At 48.8% G+C, this 22,563-nt stretch overlaps 1 protein-coding gene across 1 annotated transcript in view; it reads right to left on the reverse strand.

The window, feature by feature from the left end:
- Window positions 1-212: 212 nt before the first annotated feature.
- Window positions 213-22,563, reverse strand: part of Sfrp1 (secreted frizzled related protein 1) — a 36,606-nt gene continuing 14,255 nt past the window's right edge. The window contains exon 3 of the mRNA XM_038328462.1: window positions 213-535. Coding sequence (XP_038184390.1) covers window positions 213-535 — 323 coding nt within the window. The remainder of the gene's footprint in view (window positions 536-22,563) is intronic.

Consider the following 22,563-nt stretch of genomic DNA (forward strand, 5'->3'; position numbering starts at 1 on the left):
AAAAGCCTTCTAGTCTAAAGAGCCCTGGACATAGCTGGGTGCGGCTATGTCAAGAGGGGGGAGTGGGGTCGCTGTAGGAATGGAGCCAGCTGCGATGCAAAAGCCACAACTGTAATGGGCAAGAGCAATATGTGAACCCCAAGAGCCAGGGCCGTCCCCTCGCCCCCACCCTCACCCCAGGTCACACACTCCCTCCCCAGTGCACCCCAGTATCACTTAAAAACAGACTGGAAGGTGGGGCACTCGTGGTTTTTCATTTTCTTCATGAAGTTTTTGAACTCCTTGTTTTCCTTGTCCCACTTGTGGATGGCCGTCAGCAGGTACTGGCTCTTCACCTTGCGGCCCATGATGAGAAAGTTGTGGCTGAGGTTGTCCAGCTGGTGGCAGGGACAGTCGGCCCCGTTCTTCAGGAACAGCACAAGCCGCTTCAGCTCCTTCTTCTTAATGGGCCCCAGTTTCAGGGGCTTTTTCTTCTTGGGGACAATCTTCTTGTCGCCATTCTCCTTCTTTACTTCTCTGATTTTCATCCGCAGTGCTGGGATGAGGAGGGGGAGGCAGAGAGAGAAGGGGAGGACGAGAAAGAGAAAGCATTTAGAACACAGCTTTTCACTGGAAACAACAGCCCACCCAGTCCTACAGGAAGGGAACACAGTGACGCTGGTCACTGTACTTCCGAGCTATGAGAGCCCCCGGGGGACAGCTGCGGGGCATCAAGAGGGTCTCAAATCAATTTCAGGTTTCAACACGTTAGGCAAAATAATTCAAAATTGGAAAGACAAATACTGTTGCGTTTCTCTCTCGTGCAGAATAGGGAGGTAGGTGTGTGGGTGTGGGTGTGGGTGTGTGTGTGTGATGTAGGGGGGTGTGTGTGATGTAGGGGTGTGTGTGATGTAGGGGTGTGTGTGATGTAGGGGTATGTGTGTGTATGCACATGTGATGAAGGTAGCTTGAGGTGGGGATGGGCATATAGCAGGTAAGGGGAGAATAAGAGAATAATGGGAAGGGATATGAGCAGAGGACAATGATACACATGCATGAATATGTCATGAAGCCAATTCTTTTGTATGTCAGAAAATAATATAAAAAGAGAAGAGGTCATACAATTCAACTTAACCTATATAATCTAATGTTATTGTCTCAAACATTTAAAGAAAAAAATTGTCCTAATTGGTTTTTTTTTTTTTTTTTTTTGTAAGAAAGTTAGTGGTTTTGTTTTCATACCATCCAAAACAAGGCAGATAGAATCTGGGAGCACATGCAGAAAGGGGAATTCGGAGAGCCCTTCAAACTGTATGCTAAGGTGTGCTCAACATAATGCCAAATTCAGCGCAGGTGAAGTCAAAGTTCCTCCAGCTGTTGAGGGAAGTTTGATCTAAGGAAGGAACTGCCCCACTGATCACTAAGCCACAGATGGACACTTCTGAGGTCTTGTCCATGGAAATGACCCATGCAGAATTAAACTTCACCTTGACTCCCTAACAGCTCAGAGACAGTTTTAGTGGGCACATACAAGTGACGGCCACTCCTCACATCTAATATGCAAGAAGAGCCTCTTGGGTTCTCAGAACCGGGAGAAAGAACTAACAACATACCCTCAACCCTCCCTCTTCTTTGCTTTGTGTCCACAGATTCTGTGTTAGTTTTTCTTCTCCATAAATACGGGATATGGAACACGGGCCCCACTGTGTGACAGGCAAGCACTCTACCACTGGACAACATCCCAGCCCTGAATATTGTTTTGAACCTGTGCACAACTCCTTCAGTGGTGGCCATTAGGGACCCAATGAGCAAAGACGTCCAATAAGCACACACTGCTGTGTGCTTTAGAAGTAGCCAACACCAGATATTAGAAATTGGAAATCATCTTCCAGATATCAGCCACCAGGTAATCGATACATCCCCTGAATTGTTTCGAATTAAAAGTTTCCAAGCCAGGGAGTGGGAGGAAAGGAGTGGGAACTGGGATTGGTATGTAAAATGAGAAAAGATAGTTTTAAATAAATAAATACATTTTTTGAAGAGTTAACCAAACCCACCACCACCACCACCGTCATTTTCAAGTAGCTCAAGACCTTCCATACAGATTCCATGAGGAAAGCCTTATTCCTTTAACAGATGGATTCCAGTAACTCCGTGAAGAGAGGACAATGGTTGACCCCATCTAGGAGATAAGAAAACTGACATCCGGCCAGTCAGTTGGTTTGCTCATTCATTAGTTTTAAATTCCAACCCCTGTGCATTAATTAGCCGTCCAAACAAACTCCTGAGCTAAGTCAGCTGATAAGAAGGAAAAGTTCTGTTTTGGTTACACTCCAGTTTTCAGTCACTACAGTCCCCATGGGCATGTGACAAAACGTCACATGATAGCCAGAGCACAGGGCAGGGAAAAGCTGCTAGCCACATGGCAGTAAGTAGCAAGCAAAAAGAAAGAAAAGAACAGTGGTTCGGGTTCCCTCAAGACATGCCCAAAATAACTCATTTCCACCAGACCCCATCTGAATGTTACACCAGCTCCCTGAGTGCCACGGGGATGGGTGGGGGCGCGGGCGGAAGCTGCGGACCAAGCCTGCAGCACATAGGCCTGGGGGGGCAGAGGGGCTATAGCCAAACCACGGTGCCCTGACAACCAGCACACTTCCAATCGCTGGGCTGGGCCTGCCGCCTCTGTGGTTTCAAAGTTCTTCCTAATGAACCCAAAACTTAGAGTGCTCATTAACTGGATCGAGAAAATGAGGAGCTCAGAGAGGCTCCTAATTCCACTTCCATTTTAGAATGGCTTCTCTCATGAAACGGCACCAGAGTCCCTCTGGCTGAAAGAGACCATGCTAGGAGGAGAAGTCACCACAGAATGTTCTGTCGGTTACCAGGCCAAACCTTGGCTCCCTTACAAGCAAAGAGGAGGGCAAAGAGAAGAGTCTTGAGAGCAAATCTTTCACGAACGAATGTATCTAAGGCTGTGAATTCAAACTATTCCCCCGACCGTTTTCTAGACCTTGAGGCCTACTTAACTCAAGTCCTGCCTAATAAATACTCCAGGCGTGAGAAATGCTCCACGCCAAGGCTGAGAGAAAGGTCACAAGTGGACCCTGATGAGCAGGCATCACTAACTGTTGACCGCCTAGCTCTTCGGGAGTGCCCAGCACTCGGAATAGTAAGGCGAGCCACAGCACCCCGACTCCAGTGATTTCAAAGCATCAACACCCCCACTGCAGTAGGGTAGGTTGCTGCCCACCGCTTCTGATTTGCTTGAATCTCACCCCCATGATGAACAAAGCAATTGGAAGCCAGCACCCCCACCCTGCAAGGAACAGACAGTGGAGACTGCCCCTGCAAGGCCTCACCCAGGCGGGCCCAAACTGGCCCACTGGCCCACACTTACCTCTGCTCCCACTCTTGGCTTACAGACCTTGAACCTGGGATTTCCCTTTTAAAACAAAAATCACTTGATTCAGTGTAAAACTTGATGAACGAGAGCTCTCAATGGGGTTGAGTGAGGGGAGCGGCCAGAAGAGACTCACCAGCGGGGCCAAAGCCAAGGCAGTCTCCTCGCTTCTCAGAGCCAATGGGAACGGAAAACAAACCTTCCCCATTGTTTCCATCTTAGCGTTCTTTGGAGACCTCTGTGTTGAAAGCGTAGTCCTTAGTGGAACTATTAGTGGAATGTTCGCCAGGCCATGAGGGGTCTTTAGGTCACTGATGTGAGCCTTTTGAGAGGATGGCAGGTCCCGCCGCCGCCGCCCCCCCTTCACCTTCCTCCAATCTTTGGGGCTTTCTGGCCATGAAGTGAGTGGCTTTCATCCAAGACAGTGTTCTAGCCATAGTGCGCTGCCTCACACAAGGCAACAGGCCAACTGGTCATGCACTAGCCTCCCAAACTGTTAGGTGAAAGAAGCCGTTCCTGTAGAAGCTGGTTGTGTGAGGTATTCGCTGTGGCAACAGGAAGTGAACTCACTACTTCTTAAAGAAAGGCTGCAAGGCAGTGAGATAACTCGGGTCCTCTCACAAGGTAGATGATGCCCAAGTCCAACGTGTAAACCTCAACTGTGTCTTAGAAGTGGTCAGGTACCACTTGCATTACCACGAGAGACAGAGAGTGATGCACACACCAGCCTGTCATCATTTACTGAATGCCCACCATGCCCTGTGCTTGTGAGACAAACACAGGCCAGGTGCTCCATCTACTGCAGCGGTTCCCAGCCCACAGGGGTTGCAGATCAGATTCATCACAGTAGCAACACTGCAGTTATGAAGTAGCAAGGATATCATTTTGTGGTTGGGGGTCACCATGACATAAGGAGCTGTGTATTAAAGGGTCGCAGCGTCAGGAAGGTTGAGAGCGGCTCATCTCCTGGCTTTTGGTTGCTACACACGATGGCAGTCAGGCAGGCATGTCGAGTGCTTTATTACAGGCAAGAAGAATCAGGGCCACACAATGACAGCACAAGGCTGCCATTTGTAGGAGATGCAATCAGGATTAGAACCCGTAGCCAAGCCCACTGACCGCGTTCTCTCTCCCCACCCATTATTGAGTTTAAAACGCTATTGCCTCAGTGGAAACTATTTCTTGATTGTGCTGCTTTTAATCACAACTCAAAAAAAAAATGTTCCTTTGTCATGACCATGTAAAGGAATTTAGTTTACATAGGTTGGGGGGGCAGTGAAGGGAGGAGGGAAATTGATGATGGAAATGTGGTATGCATTAGACTCTCCAGTTCTCCGCTGTTTGGCTCACTTTCTTTTTCAAGGTGAAGAAAGTAGGGAAGAAGGCACATGTGGCCAGAATTGCTAACATCTTTCCACCTTCCCAGGGTTTGCTTTAGGCATGTGGATGACCTGTTTGATAGGCAATAACCTGTCCAAGGTTAATTTCTTCACATCTGTGGGTGCCTAGGCTAACCCCACCACCACCGTGCCATGCCTGTGGCACTGAGACAGAAGTTGGTATAGGCCCAGAATAGCTATGAATCGGTCACCATTGCTCTCTCTAATCCTGCCATGCTCGCTGCCAGGATGCTAGGAAATTCACCCGTGGATGGGTTTGTGATGCAAACGTTGGTGGCATCAAAGACCCAGAGGAGGAGACAGCAGCTGGGACAGCAGCCTCGGGACACAATACTGCGTGGACTGTTTCCTATCTGTAAGACTCAAAAGCACAGCCTCTCTGCTGGCATGGCTTCTACCACCCCTAACGCTCCACTCACCTGCTCTGTTAGATAAACACGGCCCTGAAACTAAACCTTGGGCTCCAGATTGCAGTCACCTTAAAACAAAAGAAGAGGAAAAAACTAAAGGGAAACAAAACCATTCTTTCTTCTTAGCATCCATTTGGCATCCCCTAAAGGATAAGCATTACTCTTATCTATGCTGTACTGCCAGCCAATAATTCAGACATTCAAAAACTTTGAAAAACTCCAAACTTGAGGCTGCAATTTGTACTCTTTGGGTCTTTCTCAGAAATCTTAAAGCAAAAGATCTCCTCGGTTTGAGTACATCTGAGTACATTTCAGTAGACCATGAAAAAGCTCCGTTCCTCTTTCAGTCACTCGAGCCGTATTTTCTGCACACCAATTATACTTCCCTGACTGCCTCCCGACAGGGCTCAGCCAGATTTCTAAGTCTAAAAGGGGAATCAGAAAAGTCCTGACATTCATCCCAAGCCTGAACTCTCCTCTAGACCGCCTCTTCCTCTTGACATCCCTAGTCTACAAACGTCTTTCTTTCCACCATGGCCAGGTACAGCCACCGGATGCAAGGTGGCCACCAGCCAAGGGCCATCCAGTTAAACAGCCAATAATCTGGCATGGCTGTACGCATCTAAGAGGAAAAGGAATAATTCGGGGAAAGGTGGGTGTGTAGCTGAGTTAGAAAACATGCTTGAAGCTCGGCAGATGACAGGGAACAGGTAAAATGAGGATAAAGTATAGAGGAGAGAAGAAAAAGAAGGGCCCTAAAGAATCACCTTTGCTGGGAATGAGGGGAAAGAGGAGAGTTAAGAGAAAAGAGCCAGTGGCAAAGATTAAAAATAAACAAAATAACCTAGGCAGCTGTTTCAAATGGAGCAGCCACCTCCCCATCCCAGTGCTGAAGAATGTGTTTAAACCGGGACTGCCTGGTGATGCAGGTCACTGACATCTGCGAGAGGCCAGGATTGGAGCCAGCAGAGGTCATTCCAGACAGCTGACAGCCAACGGAGAGGAGAAGACGAAAGCATTCCCCGCAGACAGGCCCTGAATTCCTGGAACGTCTCAAAGGACGACACCCTCTGCACGCCAAATGCAACTAGATGGGGCACACGCAAGCTCCCTACCTCCTCCTGCAGTCAACTGGAAATTAGGTAAAAAACAAAAACAACAAACCCACGGGGGCTGAAGAGGTGGCTCAGTGGCTAAGAGCACTTTTGCTCTTGCACAGAACCTGGGTTTGATTCCCAGTGCCCACATTGTGGGCGGCTCACAGCTATCCACAACTACAATTCCAGGGGACCCAACATCTCCTTCTGGCCTCTGTGGACGCTAGGCATGCACATGGTGCACATACCTACATCCAAATACACAAAATAAAATTAATAAATCTAAAAAGGCATTAACAAAAAAAAAACGCATGAAAGAAAATGGTAAAGACAACAAGAATACAGCAAGAGAAAGTTCTGGATAGCAGAAAGCAAACAGAAGGTCAGACTGGCCTTGACAGAGAAGACAAGCTGAAACCAGCTGCTAACGGGGTAGGGGGGGGGAATGCCTGTCACTGCTAAGAGCATGCTGGACCTATGCAGGACCCACAGATGCTAAGGAGCTGGGCCACAGGATGCAACTATGGGCTCCAGAGACTGACCTCACATCAACCCCAGCAGTAGCCAGGAGGTTTACTTGATATGGTAGGTGTGCATCTGATAGGAAGAGGGAGTGAAGTGCAGGAGGCGTCAGAGCATTGGGTGAGAGACTGCTAGGTTAAAAAGTGGGATCTTGGAACACCAAATTTCTGGGCTGGTGTGATGGCTCAGCAGGGAGAGGGGATTGCTGCCAAGCCTAATGACCTGAGTTCAAATCCCTGGAGCCCACATGGTGAAAGGAGAGAACTCACTCCCACAAACTGTCCTCTGACCCCCCCCCACATACACACATAACTCACACAAATAAATACATAAAGAAATAAAATGCTATACAAATGCTTAGACGAACACCGATTTCTACCTCCAAGTCAGAGGGTTAGTAGTTAAAAAGAAAAGACCACAGGTTTTTTGGGTTTCATTTTGTCCCTCCTTAAAAATCTCAAATGAGAGATAATAAATGGCAGGTTTAAAGTACAAAAAGCTTTCAACTCCTCAGGTCTCAAACTCAAATGTCCAGGAAAACCGATAGGATTTTAAGGTAAGTCTAAATGATAGAGACAAAACCATAAAAAAAAAAAACAAATAAATAAACGGGGGTATGGGGAGGATTCCAGAAACAACAGGGGCAATGTAGGAAAGCATAAGAAACCTTTAAAATGCGATCACATTGTAAGTTACTGATCATATAACAAGAACAGAAAACTATTAAAGGAAGTTTTCACAGAATAGGGCTGCATTCAATGCGTGTATTTAAGGTCAGGTTTAAAGACATTTCCTGAGACAGTGAGAGGGGAGGCAGGAAAAACATGAAAGTAGACCAGGGACCTGAGTCTCTATGTCTGAATAAAGGCAATTATGGAACACATTAAAAAAAAATGGAGGGAAACCAAGGAAATAATGTAAGTCAGTTTTTCAGAGATGAAGAACATAAACTCTCTGTTTATGTCGTACCTGGCTCAAAGAATCAGCACACTTAGAAACATAAGGAACGGAATGACATTTTGAAATACACAGAAAAGAAGATCCACCTAAGCCAATGGATCCGGCATCAGGATGGTACTGGATTTTGCAATAGCAACCTTGGGAGTCTGTGGAACAATGAAGGAAAGCCTTTAAAATCCCCAACTATGACAGAGCCAAACCACCAACCTGTACTTAACAACAGGATAAAGACATCTTCAGACATTAATGGGTTAAGTACTAATTCCTAAGTGTCTTTCACGAGGAATCTTTTTTTTTTTAATGTGGAGGTTAATGAAAATAAGTATAAGATTCAGGAAAATGAAGAGCTAACATCAAGAAAGCCAAAAGAAGGCTTAAAACGTCTTCTCCATTACACTTGGCACAGTGGCGTGGTTTCAGTCTATCCAGGCTGAAGCAGGAGGCAGGACAGAGCTCAGGAGACACACTGCTGCATAGCTGCAATGCTAAAAAGAGGGGAGGGGAGGGGATAGGTGGGGAGGGGACTGGGGGGGCTGAGTTCATAACAGGAAGTGAGGAACAAAGGAAATAAAACGAGGCAATTACTATCTCAAAGGAAAAGGAAAGGGACCAAATGAGAGGTGACAGCGCACTTAACTGCTCAGACGCAAATAACGCCGGCTATACAACACCCGGAAATTCAACTGCGCACACGCGAAGCCAAGGGTGCTGTGTGGCTGCTGCGTTGGGAAGATGATGTAAAAGAGACTGTCTTCAGCCTTCACTGTAGAAGAGTCAACAAATGTTCCACACAAGGAGACCAGGAAATCGACCCCTGCAGGCCCTGTACTTGCTATAGGTTTGCTAACCACCCCCAGAAACTCCACCCGGGGAAAATTGGCACTTCTGATTTGTGAGATGCGGATGGGAGGGCATGAGGGAGAAGCTGCCATTTCATTTCATTAGGGCTTTTATTTTAATTTACTTTTTATTTTATGTGCATTGGTGTTTTGCCTGCATGAATCTCTGTGTGAGGGTGTCAGATCTTGGAGTTACAGACTGTTGTGAGCTGCCATGAGGGTGCTGGGAATTGAACCCCGGTCCTCTGGAAGAGCAGTCGGGTTGATGCTCTTTACTGCTGAGCCATCCCTCCAGCCAGTTTTATTTTGTTCCTTTTAGTTGTTGTTTTTCATAAAAAGCCTTTCATCCTTATTTGATTTTTAGGCTATGTTTTGAGGCATAAAATCCATAAATTTTTAGAAAGCTTATGATCTCATGCAGAACGTGAATGAGTTAGAGAAAACAGATTATACAGTTCCAGTGTAAATGAAGAACCTAGTTCTCCTTAAATATTATTTTTAATAAATAATCAAAATAATTATTTTGAATAAAAACTTTGTTTCTCAATCCTTCCTTTCTTTTTCTTTCTCTCTCTTTCTTTCTCTTCCCTTTGCCACTGATTTATTTTGTTCCGTCTTTTAAGGGATAAAGGAGAGGCAACCCACACATCTTATCAACGCTCATCATTTTCCAGATGAGAAATCCATTAGGTCAGAAAGTGCTTTGTTTACTCTGAACTGGAAAGGATGTTAGATCTCCTTCAACTGTCGTTCCCCCGCTAAGTCATGAGGCTGGAAACCCCCACAGCCACGACTACCACCTGTTCCCGGCCTCATCCCAAAGAGCAGTGCCTCCTGGAGCAAGACTGGAGGAACAGGGACCACTGACCCAGCATCAGCGCATTCTTTCCAGTAGCCCAGATGTGTAACCCACGGCGGCAGACACCAGAACACACAGCCTGGCTCCTATGAGATGTGCTTTATCTAAATTACTTTCCAAAGGGGATGACCTGGGAAGCAGGAGTAAGCTAGTTCCAGAAGCTGACACCTTATCCCATGGTGGCTTCTCGCCTGCCAGACTCAGTCAGCTAGCCAATGGTTTGGGAAGATGGGTACAGACGGGCACCGCCATGCACCAGCCAGGTTGCTGCCTTACACAGCTCCTACCATGTGGATCCTCCAGGTAAAAGAGTGTGTTCAGATAACAAAGCTTGACTCAGCTACGAAAACTGAAGAGTCGGCTTTCTGCTTCCTCATCCCAGTTCATAAACCTCCCAAGCCTGAGGCAAAAATCACCTTCCTTGAACTCAGCTGTGCAAGTAACAGCCTGGGCAAGGGCCTTTGGCAGTGGCGGCAGCCACCTTCAGAATGCAGAGAGGGCCTGGTCAATACGAAGGGCTGGCTTTGAAACACTGGAGCCCAGATATGTCCTACGACCAATGGTCTCCCAATGGTGGTCTGACAGAGCTCACTGTTCCCACCAGGAGTCAGGGTTTAGCATAATTAATTTGTTTAGCAAAGAAAAGGGCTGACACTCAGGTACATGAACTCAGATTCTATTCCCCGGTTTCACAAACCACACACTACATACTTCCAGACATTTCCTGACTATAGGACATACATTACATACATACACGCATTGCATACATACATACATACATACATACATACATACATATGCATATTAAAGATTGAAAGCCCCAACCAGCTACAAAGAACAGAAAGTTAAAAATTTTTTTTGAGTGACTCATTTGGGGCCAATTATTCAACTGAAGTTGTCCTGCTTACTGGATCCCAGATAATTTAGAATTTAGGGAGCTGATCACAGAAAAGTGCACAGCTCCCCCCACCCCACATATACCCCGTCACTTCCCCACCACCACCACCACACACACACACACACCCTAGCAGTTTCTGGAACCCCACTGCCAACTCTCCGCCTTCACGGACTGCACTGCTGCACTACTAACTTAGGGTGTTGCAGCAAAGCAGAACTCTCCGCTGGAGACAAAGTCATGAATGGTGTCATTTCCATCTCAGAAGCCCGGCTCTGGCACCAAGAATTTGAATCCCTAAGTAGAATGGAGAGATCCAGTGCTCTCTCGTCCTGGACTCAACATAACCACCCCTACGTGCCTACCAGCCAGGAGGAGAAGACCCATCTGAAGAAGTCAGTCATTAGAGCTGACTGAATCTTGGCTCCAACCCAGGCAAACCTGCCAAAGCAAACAGCTGTTCCCACCACGGGGTCACTGAGCTTCCAGCCCTCTCCATTCCACCTCCTGGGGTTAACATGAATGGCAAAGTTGCAACATCTCGTAGGAAGGAAAAACGGTAAGAGCAGGGAATGGCATTCAGAGCCCATGAACTGGACAAGCCAGGAGTTCTCAACAGTAACTGTGAACACGGCTCTCAAGCCTGAGCATCAGAATTACTCAGATGTTGGCAGGTTGGAATGGGGGCTGCTAAGACACCCTCTGCCACACGCACACACCCCCACCACCCCCGCCACCCTTCTGCCACCCCTCATTCCACAGTTTCTGATTCGGTAGCAATGGGATGGGACCCAACAATTCACACTCCCAACAAGTTTTACAGAAGTGTGGATGCTGCTGGAACCAGCTAGAGACACCCAAAGGGTTTGGATGCAAAGACTGTCTGGACCTAGCAGCATTTACAGAGTCAGTGTGACCTTTTGGGCCTCGGTCCCTTAGTTGTGGCCCTTGCAAAAGCCAGAAAAGAAAGGCTTTTCTAGCGTGAGGCAGCACATTCTGGAAGAAAGTGGGCCCGCACCCAGACTTAGCAGACCCTCGCGAGCCCCACCAGCAGCTTTCTGTATGAACGCGGTAAGGCACTCCACTTCTCTGGCTCTCCACAAGCACTTGCAGAACAAGGAGCGAGGCAGTTAAGGTGTTCCAGGCCTGCGATCTAAATCTAAATCTTCCAGTTCCCCTCCCTCTGCTGTCTTGGAAATCTAGTACTGAATCCCAGACCACCCAAAATGTAAATATCTCAGGGAGTACAGGTGGCCCTCGCAGTCCATACCGTCCAGGGACTTTGCCTGGATTTACCCCAACCGTGCCTCACGTTAAACGACAGCCCAAGAAAATGACCTTAGTCTGAACTCGAGAACAGCTCCAGAGCAGAACACATGGGACACCCTCTAAGCATGGCGACTAGCCGGCCTTCATGTCAAGCCATTAAAAGATGCACAGGGCAGGTGCTGTCACCCTGGATGCCATTAGCTGAAGAAGCTATGAATCCAGTGCCTCTGAGCAACAAAGGCCACAGACACACTTCGGCTTTCTTCCATTAGTTCCACACGGAGCCCTTTAGAGGCAGCACCTATGCTTTTCCTACTTAAGTTAAAGTATCAATCGGCTCCAGGAAGCTCTCAGCCAGCCAGCCCCAACCCTGCCCTCCGTGGCCCTCAAGTCTGAACCTTGAACAGACACAGCTTTGTATGCTAATGACCCAGGAGTTCACCTTATCTCTCCTCCTCCCCTTAGTGCGGTGCATTCACATGAACTCTGCTTGGCAACTACTGCAATGCCTTGGCCACTAGAATGACCAGTTAAGCATTTTTTTTTTTTTTTTGAGCACAAAAAAAAGTGAATGAAAGTCACACAGTCATTGCCCTGAGGTTCGCAGCCTCACTCATGAGACTAATTCTTTACACAAACGCATTCTTTAGCCCTTTTCTATGCATGCCCCAGGCCCCTAAGTTCCTGAAGGAGATATTCAGCTCTGGATACCTTTCTAGATGACTCACATGGGAAAGGTCAAGGCCTTTGTCCAGGTCCAACTAGACAATGGTGGAGCTAGACTCTGAACCCAGGAAGTCAAGTTCCTAAAAGAACATTCAGGACCCTGATCCCTGTGTCCTGGATGTCTTCCTTGTCTATGGTACAATGCTGCTTTCCAGGCCTGGGGTCAGGACGGACTTCATTGAAATCTCACTGGTCCCTTTTCCATCCAAGGGCATCTTATGTGTCAAAGGATTTAGAGGATAACATCCCTTTTATTCAACACAAACTTGTGCTAAGACCAAGAACTAAGACAATGTGCCAAATCCTTCACTCAAACCATCATTAATTCTGTCCCCAAACCCAACGCCCACCTCCTCACTGACTTCTGTAGTAACACTTAGCTAAGCATCATGTTCATTCTTGTCGTGTCCTACACCCATCTACATTTGAACTTTCTGATTTTTTGTTTTTTGTTTTTTGTTTTCAAGCCTCTAAGGGTTTGTATTCAAGGCAGGGAGACCCTGGAAGACTATCCTGACTCTGACCATCAGTCAGTGCTTAGGGCCAATCTGAGCCCTGGCCCCCACCTTCCCTATCCATGAGAAAGACTGGGGAGGAGTTTAGTAAGAGTGGACAGAGCACACATGGGTCTCTAGCACCCATCCAGAGGTCCTCGGGGAATGCACACAGACCCAGAGAGATGACAGCATATTCCCAATAGGAATGCTGGTCTCTCTGAGGTAAAAACTGGTCTTGACCTGATATGGGTTAAGTCAAAGCTAAGAGTTGAAATGAAGATCAGAGTTAACACCAGGCCTATCTCAAGGCTGACCTCATCGCTATCCCCAGAGTTTATCGTGACTTCCCAGCTATTGAGAGCTGGGAAGAGCCTTCAGTCCAGGTAGCACTGATGTCACCCTGGAGTTGAGTATTCTACAAACAGCAGAAAAGAGATTCTAAGAACCCAGAGGACGCAGGTAGGTAAGAGGGTTGCTTAGCATGGGTTCTTGCTTTCCATGACATAATCTCTCTCCCTTTAGGCCTCAGAGAGTTCGACATCATATTTATTGAGACTCTGGACATCTTCCCTTGGCTATGACAGACAGGTCCCCCTAGGAGCTCTCTGAAAAACTGCTGGGTGGACATCATATCCTCCCTCTTATGTCCAGGGAGACCCCTATGCAATGGCCTTTGCCTAGGGTCCCCAAGTACCCTATATTAATAGACCTGGGGGTTGTGTGGGAAACCCAATGAAACCACACTTGGGAAGATGCCTGGAAAGACATTGTATCGCTTTTGTAGCTATTCCCAAGACGTACTGAAAGATGTCCAATTACCTGAGCACAACACAACAGTAACAGGAGATGAGACGGCAAAAGCCCGCCCAGACCAACACAAGTGTGCTGTGTACCTGCCATATGAGCACATGCATTGTGTATGTAGGTCTGTGCACAAGTGAATGTGGGTATGTGAAGGCCCGAGGCTGATGGGCACTGGGATCTTTGGCGACCACTCTCAACCTTACATAGTAAGCCAAAGGCTCTCGGTGAGTTTGGAATTGGCTGGTTCAGCTAATCCAGCCAGCCAGCTTTCTCCCAGGGTTTCTCATCTCTGCATCCCACATGGTAAGGTTACGGGCAGGCTTCCACGTTCACCCCGCTTTGTATGAGTGCTAGGGGTCTGAACCCAGTCCTCAGGCATTACATAGCGGTCACCTTGTTATCCACAGGGCCTTCTCCCCAGCCCCAACACTTTGTAGAAGTAAAAATACAAATTAATTCCTCCGGGTTTTCTGGTCCCTGCTCATTAGTTCAAGCAACTCGCAGTGCCAAATAGAACTTTTCCCTTTGTTTAGACTAACCATTCCCATTAACACAACAATGTGCAGCTGTCTCGGCTGAGCCAGAATGCAGCTAATATGAGCAACTGGGCATCAAATCAGTCCCCACCCCAACCGCGTCCTCACTACCTGTTGGCAACTGAGCGTGCCTGCGTGAGCGCTGAAGACGACTACTCAGGTTACCAGGAAGGGGGAGTTACACATACACAAGCGTATCTAGACAAAGACATAGAAGCCCCTGAAAAATCTGAGACTAAGGATAATGCTAGCTTTTTAGGAGAGACTTGGAAGCAGGGCCTGATGGGAGGAAGGAACTGTGGATCCAGATCCAGCTCAGACGAGCTGTACCACAGACGGGCCACCCTGTGGGAGAAAGCGTTGTCTTCCCAGAGGCAGGGACACAGTCAGAGAGCTCGGCTCTTCCATAGCAACCCCACCCAGTCTCCAGGCATGGCACCTGTGCTCTGTGATAGCCCAGTATCAACGAGGACCCTCACGCTGGCACAGTGGCTGCCTATCAACAGCTGCTTAACTAGCAAGGGAAACAGATGGGCGTGGGGGGGGGGGGTTGCAGTCAAACGGGCAACCCCAGGAGCCATGGCCCACTGCAGAGTACAGGGGCGCCTCGGATAAGAGAGCCTGGAAATGGCACAAGAAACAAACTCTGCCACCCTAGAGGCCACAGAACCCTTGGCAAGCCATTGGAAAGCTCGCATGAATATCGAGGAGCGCAACCATGACCTGACTGCATGTCACGACCACCTCAGTGAGGCAGGAACCTCTGGATCAAGCCCTGATGTTCAAGTATGAGTAAACAGTTTCTCACTGACTAATCTCTCTTCTGCCAAGCATCCCACAGATGTCCCAAAGTAACCATGGCCTTATCAAATGGCCTTGGATCATTTTCTACCTAGCTAGCGACACACTGACTGGCCTTCTGTTAGGGAGTTCAGTCGCATTTTCCCTTGAAGAAATGCGTGTAAGCGTGTTTTGGAAATGTTCTTTCTTCTTGTGTTGGGACTAGAACCTAGGATTTTACATATGTTAGGCAGGCACTCTACAACTGAACTGCACCTCCAACCCTTGCATGTGTTTAAGGAACACGGGACACAGGACAAAGTGAGATTTAAGAGGCCATAACCAGACCTCCAACAACCACCCAGAGATGCCATGGGGCCAGCACTGCTTCAAGGCCGACAGCTGCTATGGCTCCCACTGTCCCACCCCCTCCGCCTCCGTGAATGCTCCTCTCATTTTCCCCTCTATATATCCAGGCTTGGAAGTCCCACTTCCCAAGTCCACTAAGCCCAAGCTACATCCCCACATACGGCCCGCTCTCTATCTGTGTGTGTTTCTAGTGCCAAAACAAAATTCCAAGCCAGAAACGAGGCCCACTCTGCACTAAAGACGTAAAACCTAAATTCACTATCGTTTCCTGAAAGTGATGTAGCGGCAGCACAGAGGGAAAGCCAGGTCAGTGTCCCCTCTGCCAGCCTTCTACTCCCCAAGTGTGGAAAGACCCCGGCAGAGCTGTTCTCTCCCATTCCAGAACCACTGAGCAGACACAGCAAGGCCGGAGCCCACAGTCCCTCCTGTCTGACACAGCAAGGTCGGAGCCCACAATCCCTCCTGTCTGTCACAGCAAGGTCTCTGCGTTTCCTTGGGGCTTATCTCAGTATGTTCCCAGCGCTGTCTTTCAACCAGCATTCTAGGCAAAACAGAGACGAGACTTAGGACAGACAGGACTAAGTCCAGACCAAAGGTCAGTGTCCCTGCTGGAGAATTTAGATGTGGGTTTCCCATGATTTTCCAGGCTGAAAGAACTCATGGGCCTGGCCTGGCTTTCACAGGAATCTAGGTGGCACAAGAGAGTCCAGAGAGTCTCCAAGTCATCCGACCCCCAAAAGAGCATGGGAAAAAGGGGGACTTCGATGGGTCCACGGAGGGAAAAGCTCCCCTCGGCTCACCGATTCTTGATGTGGAGCAATCACTGCAAACAAGAAAATGTGCCAGGAGATACATTAAGTCTGTAAGAATAGAAGGCTCTAGGCAAATAGCTGTCAGTCAAGGCAAAAAGCAAAACAATATATTGATTCTACTCCTTGCTCAACGAAGGGCAGCCTTATGCACAGCCTCCTCCCCACGTCCCTACCACATGCATGGTGGTGCAACTGTAAAGACAATAAAAAAAAAAAGGCTTTTAAAAAATTACCAGGAAAACTGATACCAAGAGGAACCTTGGGAGAGGGAGGTAGGACCAGACACTCGGGCTTACAAGGAGGTAGGCTGGGAGAGGAAGAGACTCCCCAGGGCCTGAGCTTCTTCTCTGCATGTCTGCTGGACCTCTTCACTGGCAACGGGACAGCTGTTTCACGATCTGGCTACGGATGGCCTGAGCTGTCTGGTCTTCCTCTGCAGACTCCGGGCTTCCAGATGTGCCTGTTGCTCAGCTAGCATCACGTTAGGTCTGTTTGTGAGGCCAGGGACTAGAGAGAAACAGGGTTCAGGGCTGGGCTCCTTGACTATTGGTAGGATCTAATCAGCTCCTTATTAAAAGCCATTGAAGTGGCTTGAATGAGATGTTCCTCAAACGTACCTGGTCCCCTGTTTGGAGGGGATTAGGAGGTGTGGCTTTGCTGGAGAAAATACGTCACTAGGAGAAGGGGTTTGAAGCTTCAAAAGCCATTTTGAATTTGCTTTCCCTGTTTACCGTTTCTGGTTTGAAATATGCATTCCCTGGTACTGCTCTAGCCATAGGCTGCCTGCTCCCTCTACTCTGCCCTCACGGACTCTTACCCTCTGAACAATGAGCCCCAAATAAACTCTTCCTTCTGTAAGTTGCCTTGGTCACGGTGCTTTATCTCAGCGACAGAAAAGGAAGCCATCTTCAGACCACATGAAAGACGAAGCAGGCTCACCTGCTGGAAAACACACGGCAGGTGCTCCAAGAATTACGGTCCTGCGGTTTGAAGGACTGGAGAGGACCGTGTTAATTCCTTCTGGCTTTCTGCCACATCAGACTTTAGAGGTCACAGACTAGAGGAACCCTGCCTTCGCATGCTTCCAAGTAGTGGGGTGCACGCTCCCTGACACGCAGCTCATCCCAAGTTTGCTCTCAGCCATGAGTCATACTCCTCCAGAGACACACAGAACAGGTCTTTCCTGTGCAGGGTGAGGCCGCCCTAGGTCCTCACCAAGCTTATAAGCTTCATGTCCAGACAGACCCATCCGGCTTAACGAAAGATTCGGGGAAGGTAACTTCTAGGCCCTTAGGAAAGAGCATAGTTACCCCCAACACAGCAGCTCACGTCTCCATGACGACTCATCTGCCATCAGCCACTGAGAACTACAGGCTATGCTGAACACTGAGTCCACATCAGAGCAGAGTGTAAAAAAAATCAGCACAGCCACTTGGTACCAAAAGCTGATGGTCCCCTCTATCAGCAGAAGATACTGCGCCTTCTTTGGAGCCAATGGTTGGCACAAAGTCTCAAGCCTGAGTTCCTGAGCATGGCTTCCTACCCAGGGCTTCAGCTCTCAGGCTCGCAAGATAACACTAACTCCCTTTCTGAGCCCAGAGATGTTCAGTATCAGCCCAGCCTGTATTTCAATAACCTTGAAAATTCATTTTAGGCTTCCTCAGAGAAAAGCATCAGCACATGTGGCTTAGATTTGACCCATTTGTAAAATACATGCTTGTCTGTTTCTCTTTTAAGGAAGGTACAGCATGCATCAGCCCCCAACCTGAGGAGGAAGACTACACAGAGCTGTAACATGGCATCTGCTTGGTAGTTTCCAGGACACCAAGGCAGTGCCATGGGCTGCAAACGCTCTCTCTCAGCAAGGGATGTATGACTAGCCCTGCGAGGCAAGTGAGCAAACTGTCTCAGAGGAAGTGGCCCTGGACCCTGAGTAAAGTCCAATGTATGGTAAACTGTGAAGCAGAAATACTCAGTTTTGAATGGAGACAGCAACTGCTTGGATAGTACCTGTTCTGAGCCACGCATGGCGGCGCATACCTGTAATCCCAGTTTTGGGAGGCAGCCACAGAAGACTTACTACAAGCTCGAAGCTGGCCTGGTCTACAGAAATTACCTCAGACAGGCCAGGGCTGCATGGCATGATGCCATCTCAAAAAGCACAAAAACGGTTGGGGGTGTAACTCAGTTTGGTCAATAAAGTACTTGGCTAAGACCCAAGAAGTTCGATCCCCAGCACTGTCTACACTGGACACGGTGGTGCACGCCTGTAATCCTAGCACATGTGAGGTGAACGCAAGAGGGTTGAAAGTCTAAGGACATCCTCTGCTACACAGCAAGTTTGAGGCCAGTCAGGAGGAGAAGAAGAAAGGAGGACGAGGAGGAGGAAGAGGAGGAGGAGGAGGAGGAGGAGGAGGAGGAGGAGGAGGAGGAGGAAATACTTTGTGCTTCCAAAGCGCTCTCATACAATGTTGTTACAACCCCACACAAGTGCCACCAATGACTGAGTGTTTCTGAGACAGTGAAGGGCTAGAGGGGCCCAAAGAACAGCCCAAGGTCAGGCCACCAGCAGCCACCCAGGTGACAGTAGAGGATGCTGGCTGAACTCACTGCCCCTCGCAATGGTCCTATCCTCCCCCTGCCCACACTAGCCAGTCAGCTCCTCAGCCCGTTTTCTACCTTGCTTAGCCTCTGTCCTACCCTCTCAGACACTGGCCTCTCCCTTACAGGCCTAGCACAAAGGCCAGTGTTCCCAGGGGACATGCAAGTGTTACCAAAGCTACTACTACTACTAGTAGTAGCACTACACACACACACACACACACACACACACACAAAGCCAGAGTTTTGGCAGAAAAAAAATCCAACATAATTACCAAGATGGAAAACTCACCTACAAGATGCTTCAGCTTGCTTAAGGAAATAAATGCAGTTTTAACTGGTTAGTTCAAGTCATAGTTACTCAGTACCCACACTTACAGATACACAAGAGCCCCAGGGACAGAGCCTAGACCACCACTTACAACTAGCCAGGAGACACACCTGAGTGCCCAGAATGTAAACACGCACGCACGCACACACACACACACGCACGTGCACACGCACGCACACCTTACATTCATCATTCATCTCCATCCTTACCCGTTATTATAGCTATGGCCTCTCTCACCCTTCCCCAGAGAAACCAGAACACCTGAGCTGATCCAGTCCCTCAGCCCCGACCAATGTCATGACCCACACAGCCATCACAGGGTAGCTCCAGAAACTACTTGCTGCCTACCAGAGCAGCCAACAAGCTCAGGGAGAGAAGGACATAGCGCTTGGAAAGTTTCTCGTGGCAGCAGCTCTTGCTAAGGCCCAGCTCTGTGCTGACTCATGAGCGAGCCGATCACAGGCTCTGGCCTGCCCCGCACACCCAGCACAGATGTTTCCCGGACCTGACTAGCAGGTGGCTCTTTCTTGAGCCCATGTTTCCGCCTGACAAGCTCCACCATTGCCCTGTAGGCCAGTCTTCCCTGTGGCTCTTGCCCTCCCTGAGAAGAATGCTCCCTCCCTCCTCCGCTGCGGGGGCCCCAACTCTTGGCTACTCTTAGAATACCAGATTTAAGAAGGCATTATCCTATATGCCCTCTGATCCCTGGATAATGAGGTGGCAGAGGGGGGGCAGGAACTGCATCTTGGTCACACTGCACAACTATTTCGTGTGACTAACCGGGGCAAGTCTGCCTGACAATGCAGCCAATTCAGTCCCTCAGACCCCATTAAGTCTCCTCAAGGCACTTTCTCCCCATAAGGAGGAAGAGCAGAGGAGGTAACTATGGCCTGAAGGGAGACTTAGAGGCATGATGGGGGAGCCTGAGGCGTCAATGCTCTGCCTTGAGCTGGCCCCAGGAGCGGAGGCTAGTAGTCCTGACAAGAGCCTACCCCTAGCAAGAGTCTACCTCACTTCCTAGTCTCTCACCAGAGCCTATCTGCCCAGTGTCCCCACCCCCATCACAGCAGGTCTCCTGGGAGCTTCCCAATCCTTGCACAGATTAAAGCACAACATGCAACCTAAAAGAACTGTCTCCTTGAAATCCCTCCAACTGTCCTTATTTACAGGTAAGAGCTAGCTTTTTGGTCAACAGAGATTTCATCTCCCTTAGCAAGAAGAACTTCACTGGGACAGCTTTCGGAGCCATTGGAGAAAGGAATGGACTTGGTTGGACCTCTTCGGCCAGCAGGGCTGGCTCATTAGCTACCCTGCCCTGCTGATTTGAAGGACCCCCCTCCTCTCATATCCTCCAGAAAAGCAATACAAACACTTCCATATGCACAACCAAATATCGTTAGAGGATAGTTCCAAACTTGGCAGATATGGAAAGACCTTCCAAGGAGACTCTTGTTCTCAGTGCAAGCCCAGCAACTGGCAAAAGAATCCAGTCTGCACAGGGGCGGATGCCCTCTCTGCGCGGTCAGTTTTGCAGGAGGTCTGCTTAAATACAGGCCAGGTGCCTGTATTTAAGCAGACACCTGTGAAGAACTTGCAGCCTTAGAGACAACCTCCTAACCAACACCTAGCACCTGGAAGAGTCTCCTTGGGTCTCTGTACCTGAGGGGAAAGGTCGTGACTCAGTCTGTCGCTTGGGGGCCAGAGGCAGCCTGCAGAGTTTCGATCTTGTCCTCCCACACCTCAGGACCTTTCCCAGAGCTGATAAGCACCTGCTTGATGTGTCTCCCCTTCTCTCCTATCTCCAAGTCTTACAGGGGTGGCATCTCCGGAGGCTTGAGCCATGGCTACAGCCAAATTGGTGGCTATCCATGGTTTGCGTTTCAGCTGCGATTTCAAAAAAGAAAAAAAAAAATGCCCGGTGTTTTGGGGACCACACCACCCTTGGGCCAGTGGAAGATCACAAGGACCACGTCTTTCTCTCCATTAGTCCTGAAGTGAGTCTGCAAGCTTCCGCTAGATGTAGCTCTAAATGAGGATGCTAAAAGTTCACGGCTGAACTTTAAAAATGGCAGACATTCTTCACATACTTGATCTAATTGCGGTTTTGCTATTTAAAAATCAGCACTCTTAGTTGTTGAGGTCCTAAATTCCTCTCCTTGACCTTGACCCCTGAACCCAGGAATGCCCTCCTTGACTTCTTCCCTGTTCTTAACCCTCCTGGGTAGCTATGAAAATCCTCTAAATTTTTCTAAACCCTGTAGAAACCCCTCAGGCCTGAAAGATGAAACTGTGTATCATATCAGAATTGAGGAGCGCACAAAGACGGTGGTGTCCGGCAAGGCTAGGAAATGAATCCACAGCGTGGAGCTGGGACCAAAGGGAACACGGGGTGGGCGCTTGTGGCTGGTGAGCCCAGGAGCCACACGTGACAAGGTGGTGATGCTGCACGGGATGGAACTTGTTCTTTGGAAGTAGCTGGGGGGGGGGGGGGGGAATTTATCACATTTTATTCTGGTCCACTCTCACTCTGAGGCCCCAGACACTGAGGTTCCCTTCATCTTCCAGCCACTTCCCCAAACTGGAAGGATACACAGTGGGAGACACTGTAGGAATTAATTCCAGAAGTGCACATAGAGACACAGGCTCGAGACAGTCCCGGGAGGAAATGTTCTATGGCTGGTGGAAGATGAGGGAGAGCAGAGAAATAAATCCCCTAATCCTGCCTGAGTGAGAAAGAATGCAGCTCAGGAAAACCGACTCCTCGTTTCTCACCAGGACCAAAGAGGTGCTATTTTGGCACCTCTTCCCAGCTCATGACACCCTTTCAGAATTTGTAAATAATTTCCCTTAACTCCTGCCCTGAAGAAAATGGTACTTTGCTCCCCTAAATGTAAGCATCTCCTACCTGGGAAGCAGACCTAAGGGCTGTTGGGACATCCTTGCCTCATTTAGGTCTGTAGCCTTGCTACAGCCCTCCCCCCCCTTCGAGAAACCAAGGCTGAACTGTCTCAACTGTGAGTGTGCACGCTGTGTACAGGAGCCTAGACACCCCCCCACCTCCCAAGTCCTCATCAGACAGACACAGACGTCATCTCTTCTTCAAGCCTTCTGAAGGAGTCAGAGGCACCCACTCCCACCTCTCAAATTGATCCTTGCGAGGAGCCCTTCCGAAGCCTGGCTCCAGCAGCTTAGCCTGCCACAGAAAGAGCAGCTTCCATCTCAGGCCCCCTCAATAAGCTCCTGTTACCAACTGTTACCATGTGGACACTATACATTCCCTGCAGAATCGTGTATGAAAGCCAGGTCCCTGCTGGTGGTGGTATTCTGGGGGTCATGGGAACTTCAGGAGGTAGGGCTTAGCTGGAGAAATAGGTTACAGAGTGCAGGCAGGTCCTTGGGGGTACCTCTACTCCTAGTTCCTTCCTCTCTTGATCTTTGGTTCCTGTCTGCCATAAAGCATCTTTCCCGGCCCCA

Source organism: Arvicola amphibius, chromosome 4 (assembly GCF_903992535.2).
Source record: "Arvicola amphibius chromosome 4, mArvAmp1.2, whole genome shotgun sequence".
Lineage (NCBI taxonomy): Eukaryota > Metazoa > Chordata > Mammalia > Rodentia > Cricetidae > Arvicola > Arvicola amphibius.